The 12,487-nt window shown below is 46.1% G+C and overlaps 1 protein-coding gene across 1 annotated transcript; it reads right to left on the minus strand.

Moving 5' to 3' along the window:
- Nucleotides 1–146: 146 nt before the first annotated feature.
- Nucleotides 147–11,284, minus strand: tcf23 (transcription factor 23). Its single transcript, XM_078942526.1, has 4 exons — nt 10,967–11,284; nt 10,066–10,185; nt 9,812–9,976; nt 147–1,082 (listed from the first exon to the last, which is right to left on the minus strand). The coding sequence occupies exons 1-4, from the start codon at nt 11,207–11,209 to the stop codon at nt 954–956; spliced, it is 657 nt and encodes a 218-aa protein (XP_078798652.1). The 5' UTR covers nt 11,210–11,284; the 3' UTR covers nt 147–953.
- Nucleotides 11,285–12,487: the final 1,203 nt, after the last annotated feature.

Below are 12,487 nucleotides of genomic sequence, written 5' to 3' on the forward strand. Positions count from 1 at the left end.
AACGTCAGACCCGTCAGAACTCTTTCCAGAGAGGATCCATTAGGAACTTTGTTCTCTTCTGTCTGAATGTGTCCCATTTCTTTAATTGAACAGAAAAGAGACTCAAAGGCTTTGATTGTCCTAATAAGGGCGTACAGGAAGGACAAATGTTTCAGAGAACTTTATTAGTTTCAGGAGTGTGAACAGAAACGAGACACGAAATCACTTCAAAGCGTTTTGGTATGAAAGCAGAGACGTAAGAGCGATCACAAACACACACGCAGACACACACACAAATATGCAAGCACACACACACACACATGCAAGCACACACCCATATGCAAGCACACACACACGCAGTCACACACACACATATGCAAGCATACATACGCAGACACACAAATATGCAAGCACACACACGCAAGCAAGCACACACGCAAGCACACACGCAGACACACACAGATGCAAGCATACACACACACACACACACACACACGCAGGCACACACACACACTAAATTTATGTGCTGCTGGGAACCAAGCAGGTCCCCCCCCCCCGTAAATCCTCATAATGGGTTACACGCCGTTCCTGCTCGCCGTGATTTGTGGTGTCATTAGTCAGTCGGAGCAGACGCTGCTGCTCATCAGTCTGCAGCTCGCTCTGTGTGAGTGCACAGCTGCAGCTGGGGGGGGGGGGTTCTGCAGCTTAGGGGTTCTGCAGCTGGGGGGGGTCTCCAGGCAGAGCTTCAGGTTCTGAAAGCAAACATTCATCACAGAGAAAGCTCAGTGGTTGCAACAGATCAGGGTGTCATTACCAAAAAAGTCCTCTTGGATCAGCGTTCGCCTTCAACAGCTCCCAGAATCTGAGTTGGTTCTGCTGCGGGTCAGGAGCTTTGGATCAGACCGTCTTAAATCCTGCCTGAACGCTGTCCTCTGCTGTCAGATAAGAGTCTGGGTAAAGTTGAGCGTCTTCCTTCATGGTTTCCCTGCATCCGTGAACACAGGCAAGGGGCGTGTCCCATCCTGCCCACTCTGAGGCTTCTGATTGGCTGACAGCAGCTCTCCAATGGAGCCACAGTAGAGGAGGGAACGCATGGGCCACTTCTGCAGACAGAGACGATATTTCACGACTGTGGCTTAAAAAAAAATTGCTGTTTTAAAAGATTGCCATTAAAGAAATGTTTGTTGTTCCTTCAGCTACTCCTGTCAGGGGGCGGAGCAACAACCAACCCGTAGCAACAAATGCTCTTCTTGACCCAACCCTCTGCTTTTATCTGTACTTGGTTACTTGAAATTCCAGCACTTTTAACATTTATATTAATATTCATATATGACGATCAGAGAAATCGCAGGACGTTTTTTTTTTCCTGCTTTCTTTTGTTGTGGTCAGAGGTTTGGTTCAGAGAACCAAACCATAAGCCTTTATTTGATGAGCTCATCAGCATCTGGATCTCTCTGGCTCTGCAGGCTGAAGATCATCTATGTTATCTGTTACATCAACAATGTTCACGTCAACAACGTTCACGTCAACAACGTTCACGTCAACAACGCTCGCGTCAACAACGTTCTCGTCAACAACGCTCGCGTCAACAACGTTCTCGTCAACAATGTTCACGTCAACAACGCTCGCGTCAACAACATTCTCGTCAACAACGTTCACGTCAACAACGCTCGCGTCAACAACGTTCTCGTCAACAACGCTCGCGTCAACAACATTCTCGTCAACAATGTTCACGTCAACAACGCTCGCGTCAACAACGCTCACGTCAACAACGTTCACGTCAACAACGTTCTCGTCAACAACGTTCTCGTCAACAACGTTCTCGTCAACAACGCTCGCGTCAACAACGTTCTCGTCAACAATGTTCACGTCAACAACGCTCACGTCAACAACGCTCGCGTCAACAACGTTCTCGTCAACAACGCTCGCGTCAACAACGTTCTCGTCAACAATGTTCTCGTCAACAACGTTCACGTCAACAACGCTCACGTCAACAACGCTCACGTCAACAACGTTCATGTCAATAACGTTCACGTCAACAACGGTCACGTCAAAAATGTTCACGTCAACAACGCTCACGTCAACAACGGTCACGTCAAAAATGTTCACGTCAACAACGTTCACGTCAACAACGTTCACGTCAACAACGCTCACGTCAACAACTTTCACGTAAACAACGCTCACGTCAACAACGGTCACGTCAAAAATGTACACATCAACAACGCTCACGTCAACAAAGCTCACGTCAACAACGTTCACGTCAACAACGGTCACGTCAAAAATGTTCACGTCAACAACGTTCATGTCAACAACGTTAACGTCAACAACGTTAACGTCAACAACGTTCACGTCAACAACGTTCACGTCAACAACGTTCACGTCGACAACGTTCACGTCAACAACGGTCACGTCAACAACGTTCACGTCGACAACGTTCACGTCAACAACGGTCACGTCAACAATGGTCACGTCAACAACGTTCACGTCAACAACGCTCGCGTCAACAACGTTCACGTCAACAACGTTCACGTCAACAATGGTCACGTCAAAAATGTTCACGTCAACAACGTTCACGTCAACAACGCTCATGTCAAGAACGTTCACGTCAACAACGTTCACGTCAACAATGGTCACGTCAAAAATGTTCACGTCAACAACGCTCATGTCAACAACGCTCGCGTCAACAACGTTCTCGTCAACAACGCTCACGTCAACAACGTTCACGTCAACAACGTTCATGTCAACAATGTTCACGTCAACAACGCTCACTTCAACAACGCTCACGTCAACAACGCTCGCGTCAACAACGTTCGCGTCAACAACGTTCACGTCAACAACTCTCGCGTCAACAACGCTCGCGTCAACAACGTTCGCGTCAACAACGTTCACGTCAACAACGTTCACGTCAACAACGCTCGCGTCAACAACGTTCACGTCAACAACGTTCACGTCAACAACGCTCACGTCAACAACGCTCACGTCAACAACGTTCACGTCAACATCGCTCACGTCAACAACGCTCGCGTCAACGTTTATGTCAACAACGTTCACGTCAACAACGCTCGCGTCAACAACGTTCACGTCAACAACGTTCACGTCTACAACGCTCACGTCAACAATGTTCACGTCAAAAATGTTCACGTCAACAACGTTCACGTCAACAATGTTCTCGTCAACAACGCTCACGTCAACAACGTTCACGTCAACAATGTTCTCGTCAACAACGCTCACGTCAATAACGTTCACGTCAACAACGCTCGCGTCAACAACGTTCTCGTCAACAACGTTCTCGTCAACAACGTTGTCGTCAACAACGTTCACGTCAACAACGCTCGCGTCAACAACGTTCGCGTCAACAACGCTCACGTCAACAATGTTCTCGTCAACAACGCTCACGTCAATAACGTTCACGTCAACAACGCTCGCGTCAACAACGTTCTCGTCAACAACGTTCTCGTCAATAACGTTCACGTCAACAACGCTAGCGTCAACAACGTTCTCGTCAACAACGTTCACGTCAACAATGTTCTCGTCAACAACGTTCACGTCAACAACGCTCACGTCAACAACGCTCACGTCAACAATGTTCACGTCAACAACGCTCACGTCAACAACGCTCGCGTCAACAACGTTTATGTCAACAACGTTCACGTCAACAACGCTCGCGTCAGCAACGTTCACGTCAACAATGTTCACGTCTACAACGCTCACGTCAACAATGTTCACGTCAAAAATGTTCACGTCAACAATGTTCACGTCAACAATGTTCTCGTCAACAACGCTCACGTCAACAACGTTCACGTCAACAATGTTCTCGTCAACAACGCTCACGTCAATAACGTTCACGTCAACAACGCTCGCGTCAACAACGTTCTCGTCAACAACGTTCTCGTCAACAATGTTCTCGTCAACAACGCTCACGTCAACAACGTTCACGTCAACAACGCTCACGTCAACAACGTTCTCGTCAACAACTCTCGCGTCAACAACGCTCGCGTCAACAACGTTCGCGTCAACAACGTTCACGTCAACAACGTTCACGTCAACAATGTTCTCGTCAACAACGTTCACGTCAACAACGCTCACGTCAACAACGCTCACGTCAACAACGTTCACGTCAACAACGCTCACGTCAACAACGCTCGCGTCAACAACGCTCGCGTCAACAACGTTCACGTCAACAACGTTCACGTCAACAACGTTCACGTGTACAACGCTCACGTCAACAATGTTCACGTCAAAAATGTTCACGTCAACAATGTTCACGTCAACAATGTTCTCGTCAACAACGCTCACGTCAACAACGTTCACGTCAACAATGTTCTCGTCAACAACGCTCACGTCAATAACGTTCACGTCAACAACGCTCGCGTCAACAACGTTCTCTTCAACAACGTTCTCGTCAACAACGTTCTCGTCAACAATGTTCTCGTCAACAACGCTCACGTCAACAACGTTCACGTCAACAACGCTCACGTCAACAACGTTCTCGTCAACAACTCTCGCGTCAACAACGCTCGCGTCAACAACGTTCGCGTCAACAACGTTCACGTCAACAACGTTCACGTCAACAACGTTCACGTCAACAACGCTCGCGTCAACAACGTTCTCGTCAACAATGTTCTCGTCAACAACGCTCACGTCAACAACGCTCGCGTCAACAACGTTCTCGTCAACAATGTTCTCGTCAAAAACGCTCACGTCAACAACGTTCTCATCAATAACGCTCGCGTCAACAACGCTCGCGTCAACAACGCTCACGTCAACAACGTTCACGTCAACAACGCTCGCGTCAACAACGTTCTCGTCAACAACGTTCACGTCTACAACGCTCACGTCAACAACGTTCACGTCAACAACGCTCGCGTCAACAACGTTTTCGTCAACAACGTTCACGTCTACAACGCTCACGTCAACAACGTTCACGTCAACAACGTTCACGTCAACAATGCTCGCGTCAACAACGTTCTCGTCAACAATGTTCTCGTCAACAACGCTCACGTCAACAACGCTCACGTCTGCAACGCTCGCGTCAACCACGTTCTCGTCAACAATATTCTCGTCAAAAGCGCTCACGTCAACAACGTTCTCGTCAATAACGCTCGCGTCAACAACGCTCACGTCAACAACGTTCACGTCAACAACGCTCGCGTCAACAACGTTCTCGTCAACAATGTTCTCGTCAACAACGCTCACGTCAACAACGCTCACGTCAACAACGCTCACGTCAACAACGCTCGCGTCAACAACGTTCTCGTCAACAACGCTCACGTCAACAACGTTCACGTCAACAACGTTCATGTCAATAACGTTCACGTCAACAACGGTCACGTCAAAAATGTTCACGTCAACAACGCTCGCGTCAACAACGTTCTCGTCAACAACGTTCACGTCAACAACGCTCATATCAAGAACGTTCACGTCAACAACGTTCACGTCAACAATGGTCACGTCAAAAATGTTCACGTCAACAACGCTCATGTCAACAACGCTCGCGTCAACAACGTTCTCGTCAACAACGCTCACGTCAACAACGTTCACGTCAACAACGTTCATGTCAACAATGTTACGTCAACAACGCTCACTTCAACAACGCTCACGTCAACAACGCTCGCGTCAACAACGTTTATGTCAACAACGTTCACGTCAACAACGTTCACGTCAACAACGCTCGCGTCAACAACGTTCACGTCAACAACGCTCACGTCAACAACGCTCACGTCAACAACGTTCACGTCAACAACGCTCACGTCAACAACGCTCGCGTCAACAACGTTTATGTAAACAACGTTCACGTCAACAACGCTCGCGTCAACAACGTTCACGTCAACAACGTTCACGTCTACAACGCTCACGTCAACAATGTTCACGTCAAAAATGTTCACGTCAACAACGTTCATGTCTATGACATTGACGCTCATGTCAAGAATGCTCTTATGCGTCTTTTACATCAATAAGGAACATTTTATCTTTTTTCCGCAAAGTCATTAGAATTATTTCTTATTCATGTGAAATAATTCTGGCCTCGTGAGGACGGGCTGCTTTCCTCCCTGTAGAGAGGTCAGGGGGTATTTTTCGGGGGTATTCCAGGAAGCACGTTTAAACTACCCTGAGTTTAACCCTGAACTCTGGCTGAAATCCGCCTGAACTTGCTCCAACAGACCGGATATGAGTTAGTGTAATAACGCTCCACTTGGTAACCCTGGGTTAATGCACGTGCACAGCAGGTACATAAAGACATTCTCAATGGATCGCAGATTTCTGGAGTCATGCGTGGTGGAAATGCGTGGTGAAAAAAACAAAAACAAAACGCTATACTTCAGTGAGACGGAGGTTGAGATATTAATGACAGCGTATGAAGATTATACGTCCATCAAAAAAGTAACACGGCTGCATCTGCTTGGAGAAAAAGAACAAAGGAAACACACGATTTTCTGATCTTGTGTCCATTTTCCTTGTGACGCATATATATAATATATGTATATATATATATATATATATATATATATATATATATATATATATATATATAACTTATCCAATTTTGCCAACTTAAATTAATAACTTGTATTGGTAACAAATAATTGAGTTAAATTTATTCAACTTAATTTCTTGGGTCTATAAAACTTAATTAGTGTTTATACAACTCAAATTTACATATTTATCTAACTAAGTGTAATATTACTCCATTTCAATTAAATGTTTTTCCATCTTAATTTATTGAACTACTTAAACTCATATATGTCTAAATTTGAGCCTGCAGATATACTCATTTTTATAACAATAGAAAGAACAAAACAATAATTAGTGGAGTTTTCCAACATTGCCATTAATGCACTCAATAGTAGGGGTGCTATATATCAGTGTTTTTCAACCTTTTTTGAGCCACGGCACACTTTAACCTTGACAAAAGTCCCGCGGCACACCAGCATCCCAAAAAAAAAAAAAAGCAGGAATTCATGGTCTGTATTGATCGACAGCCCCCCCCCCCCCCCCCCGCCCGCAATCTCACGTGCATTTTTGTGATAATTGTGGCCGGAGAAGCAGGAAGTTGCAGCTGTTTTTTCTAAGAGATGAAATGAAAGTTAAATTGGAAAATTTAGAAACTGTTTGTTTATTGTGGTTTCAAGACGTTTCACAAGGACAATTCATTGTGCGCTGGGACACTGGCCCTTTAAGCCAATGCATCATGGGAGATGTAGTGTGAAAACTGCCGAAAACTTGCAGAAAGACTCGCGTCTCTGAGCGTCTTTCGATTGTTCGCTTGTTCCCACGGTCTGACACCGGACTCTGTGGAAAGCTACACCGCTAAAGAAGAGCTTTAGCTGGTATTTTTGTTAGAACTGAGCGACTTTATCAGCAGAATTAAGAACAATGAAGTGAAGACTTTAACCAATTCTGATTGGTCAGACTGATGACATGTGATTAAGCCTTCAAGAATGATTGGCGGAGACAGTTAAAGGGGCGGGACTTTTCCGCAAACTGTCATAGCTGCAGGTAAATCGTGGTACAGTCATTCTTATCAAAATGTCTTTAATAGAATTAAATAAACACAAAGAAAAAGTAATTTTAAGATATTTTATATTCCTAACTACTCAGTGTTTTATCAGGGCCTGTTTGGATGAACAAAGAGCTGATTTCCTGGAGATGGAAAATGTTTTTAGATCAGTTAATGATTAATGAGGGCAATTTCCCACGGCACACTTGACCATCTCCCGCAGCACACTAGTGTGCTGTGGCACACTGATTGAAAAACACTGCTATATATCCTTATCATCCTCTTCCTCCCTCTCACTCATGGTGCAGAAAGAATTAAACATAACTGGACAAAATAACTTGACAAAACACAGTAAAACAGCTAAACAACTAAACACATTTGGTCAAAAACCACACTTGAACCAAAATCCGTGCAGACAGGCAAAGGGAATGGTATCCCACAATCCCTTGCGGTGCCAATCTAACAGCAGTACCAAAGTTACACCTACTTAATTGAATTAATTTGAATGAAAGTAAAATAACTGTCTAATAATTACGTGTTATTATTAAGCTGACTTAACAAACAAATGGTTTATCTTAACTGAAGCAAATAACTAAGTTAGATCAAAGTATAAAGTTTATCTTTCCAACATCCATATGCGGTTTTATCACCCTCTCATGGTGGCAGTGGCGGTTTTTGATATGGGCGATGTGGGCGGTCGCCCAGGGCGGCACTTCATAGGGGGCGGCATTGGCCGTGTCCGATGAGTAATGTGCTACATACAATATTCAAAGAGGTAGCTTGAAGTTTTAATTTGAAATTACTTCAGCAGCCGACACTTAATACTTTTATTTTTGACACATCAGACTCTTAATAATGTCTTCCTCCTGTTTCCTCTTCACACTTATGGTGCAAAAAAAAAAAAAAGAAAAAAAAAAAAAAAAGAATAATTTAGAGTGAAACAACGTAAAACAGGCACATGAAAAGGATTTAGGCAGAACAAACATCCATGCTCAACCCAATTTCGACAAAACCAGGCAATGGGGATTATTTCCCACAATTCTTTGTGCAAGACGCTTGCGGCCACACCTCTTTGCGGTAGTCTTTGGAACATAAGTAAAAAAACTCGAGAGGGGAGCGCAACTCGCCGGTGGCTGGCTGAATCACACTAAGAGGTGATTGGGAGTCTTTTTCTATCTGACAATCAACTCTGGGCCGCAGCTGCGCCTCCCGTCATAGAGACGGAGCCCCGTGTGTCAGAGGGGAGGGGAGGGGGAGGGGGGGTGAGCGCAGACCATTTTATATGGATTGAGGTTTTTTGGAGGATTTCTACTGTTGGTGTTGCACAAATTTAGGGAAATGCCAAATATTTTTGGAGTAATCCCACTGATGAGTTCTAAGATTTAGTCTTCAATGTTTTATAAGACCTAAACATATTAATCACAATAAGTTTTATTTTTTAGATCTAATCCCTCTGATATGTTTCACAAAGACACACACAGGACGTCACACATTAAGAAATTATTGCTAAAAATGAAGCAGGAGTCCAGCTCTAAAAAAAAGCTCTAAAGAAAGATGAAAGAGCAAAAAAAATGGAATTATTTGATATATAATTTCTTATTAATATTTCCAGGCTTTCTTTGTTTTATTCTGCAGCATGTTCATATTTGTATAATTTTGACAGAATATATTTCTATGGAGAACAAAATATTACAACTTATTTAAGGTTTAACTTGAGTTATTCTGGATTAATGTTCCTGTTTTTATTCATATTTATGTTCAAAAAGTTCAGTTTAAAAGGTTTAAAAGTTTAGCTTTAGTGTGTTCAGTAAATATTTATCTTCTTCGGCCCAAAACCTAAAGCGTGTTTTTAACTTAGGCCCCTGTGTGACTGAGTTTGACCCCCCTGTAATACGAGTCTAAAAAATCCATGCATTTTTTGAGTAAAATGGCTAAATAGAAGATAGGGAACACAACGGGATGTTGTCAAATTTTGTATGTGTGCGGGGGGGGGGGGGGGGGGGGGCGCTGGTGGGGTTACTCGCCCAGGGAGTAAGTTAGTGTAGAACCGCCACTGCATGGTGGAAAAAGTATTATCTGAGCTTCTTCATCCACTAAATCATCTTCAAATGGACATGCCATGCTGCTTCACCTCTCTGAAAACAAACTATCCTTCAACTAAAACTGCTCCGGACCAGGTTATGTTCAGAGCATGGGTTGCCATGGTAACTTGATCTACCCTGAAACATACCTCCATTTCTGGAACCGAAAGCTGAGGTTATCCACTTCCTTAGCCTCAAACGTACCGAGGGAGCTAGCAGAACCTGCTTTCTGGAATACCCCCCAGGTTCTCACCTTTACAGGATGCAGGTATCCTCCATGTCTGGGGGGCAGAGCTTGCTCTGCTGGTGATCCTCCTTGGTCCAGTGTCTCTGTCAGGTAAGCTATGTAGTTGGTTGCCAGAACCAGAACATCCAATTTAGACAGCTTGGTGTCAGGTGGGACTGAAGGCAGAGCGGCCTGGATGAATGTTGGGGGGGGGGCATGAGGCATCAGGGAGACTGTGGATATAAAGCTCTTCATGTGCACGTGCATGTATGTGCATGTACCTGCAGGCTGTGGAAGGCCTGCCTCAGGTTTCGTACACGACTTCGCTCTCGAGCTGCGTTCTCTGGGGAGTGCTGGCCCCGGAGCACCGAGGCGAGTCCAGACCCACAGACAGACTCCACCTGCTCAGAAAAGACCTGTAAACACCTGGACACGTCTGCAGGACGGTCTGGTGCTGAAGACACACCTGGACACGTCTGCAGGACGGTCTGGTGCTGAAGACACACCTGGACACGTCTGCAGGACGGTCTGGTGCTGAAGACACACCTGGACACGTCTGCAGGACGGTCTGGTGCTGAAGACACACCTGGACACGTCTGCAGGACGGTCTGGTGCTGAAGACACACCTGGACACGTCTGCAGGACGGTCTGGTGCTGAAGACACACCTGGACACGTCTGCAGGACGGTCTGGTGCTGAAGACACACCTGGACAGGCCTGCAGGACGTGTGGTGCTGAAGACACACCTGGACACGTCTGCAGGACGATCTGGTGCTGAAGACACACCTGGACACGTTTGCAGGACGGTCTGGTGCTAAAGACACACCTGGACACGTCTGCAGGACGGTCTGGTGCTGAAGACACACCTGGACAGGCCTGCAGGACGTGTGGTGCTGAAGACACACCTGGACACGTCTGCAGGACGATCTGGTGCTGAAGACACACCTGGACACGTCTGCAGGACGGTCTGGTGCTGAAGACACACCTGGACACGTCTGCAGGACGGTCTGGTGCTGAAGACACACCTGGACACGTCTGCAGGACGGTCTGGTGCTGAAGACACACCTGGACACGTCTGCAGGACGGTCTGGTGCTGAAGACACACCTGGACACGTTTGCAGGACGGTCTGGTCACCTTCTCACTCATGATTACAAACAGATCGACAGCTCCGTCTGAACCTACCCACTTCCTGTTGCTGCGAGCGCTCTGCCGGTGTCGGAGTGGAGGTCTTGGGCTGTCGGCTGCAGGGGGGGGGTTCATCTGCTGCCCCGCTGTGGAGCTGGACTCCAGCCTCTGGTCCACCCCCCCCGACACCAGGCTCTCCAGAGGATTCATGGCACTCTTCATTGACACTGGTGCTGTTGAAGCCTTCAGATCCCGATGAACTGGTGTTCTGATTGGAGCTTCTCGGGAAGGAGAAGACATGAAGCTGATCTCATGCAGCCACAGACGACCGACCTGTTCGACTCCACGGACGTTCTTCTGCCGATGAGCAACGTTAAGTTCAGAGGATCTGCTGCCCTGTCAGTGGACACGCCCCCCAACATCTCTCTGCTTGTTTCCTAATTGGGTGAGGTAATGTGGGGAACTTCATGTGGTCCTTATCTCAGCCGCCCGGTCATCCCTATCCTCCCCTGACTGTTTGTTTGCCAAGAAGAGCAGAGAGGCAGGCAGGCAGTCAGGCCTGGGGGAGTGCATCTCAAGGAGGGGGTCTTGATCCAGGGCACTGGGGGGCCTTGGGAAATTCAGAGCTCTGGAAACAGCTGGACAAGGAAATGGAAGGCGCAGGGCACCGCGACATTGAACATTTCACGAGGAAGGAATGTTTTTGTTTCATCAGTCCAGAATGGTTCTGGTTCCATTTTGGTTTAGAAGACGTAAAAGTTTAGTGTCTTAAACGTTTAAGGTTGAAATGATTCTGATAAAAAAAAAACGAATTCTGAAAGATTCTATTAATCTGGAGAAGAAGCTGCTTGGTCTGCTGTCCTGTGGAAAAGTCCCATCTTCCTCCAGAGTCTGACTTTACTTCCAGTCCACATTGGAGTCACGATTCCGGTTTTCCAGATTCAGCAACTGTTTGAGGTCATGAAGCCGACTTCAGATCAGAATTGGACCAGAATTAACAAATGTCTCTGATTTTTCTGCACGGTTTTCTGTTCTTTGCAGATGCTTTTGTCCAATCACTGTTACAGTTTATGTTCCTGTTACACTTACAGTTACTGTTAAAGTTACAGTTACTATTAGAGGTTTTTTCTATTTTTCCGTTCCCATTCCATTACGTTACCCATTGGAATGGGTAACGTCTCTCTGAACCCACCGTCAGAATGGACTTGATCTAGGACAACGTCGGGCTGGATTCTGTACACCATCTGGTGGACTGTGCTCCGCCTTCATTGTTGGTGCAGATGATTAAAGCCGTGGTCAAGAGGTCTTTGATGACTGTTGGGGCAGGCAGAAGCACAAACTCGGCTCTGGGAGGAGTTTGAAGAACTTAGAACCCCTCAGAACTGTTTGGTCTGAAAGTGAGGTGTCCACCTCAATAAGGAAACCATGGAGAGGTGAAAGGATTACTTTACCAGTGAAGATCACAAATCATTGAAGAAAAAAGGTTCAGAGCACTGTCTAGTGGGTCTACATGACCCAACGTTAAAGTGCCTAGGATAGTACAAGGGCTACCGTTGGGAGTTGGGTCATCTAGCCCTC

This window comes from Oryzias latipes, chromosome 24 (assembly GCF_053564925.1).
Source record: "Oryzias latipes strain Hd-rR chromosome 24, Olatipes_Hd-rR_3.1".
Taxonomy (NCBI): Eukaryota; Metazoa; Chordata; class Actinopteri; order Beloniformes; family Adrianichthyidae; genus Oryzias; species Oryzias latipes.

Coding starts and splice junctions, on each gene's coding strand:
- tcf23 (XM_078942526.1), bottom strand. CDS start 11,209: ATGTCTTCTCCTTCCCGAGAAGCTCCAATCAGAACACCAGTTCATCGG. Junction 10,186..10,966: donor CTCGCAGCAACAGGAAGTGG/GTAGGTTCAGAC, acceptor TTTTCTGAGCAG/GTGGAGTCTGTCTGTGGGTC. Junction 9,977..10,065: donor AGGCCTTCCACAGCCTGCAG/GTACATGCACAT, acceptor ACATTCATCCAG/GCCGCTCTGCCTTCAGTCCC.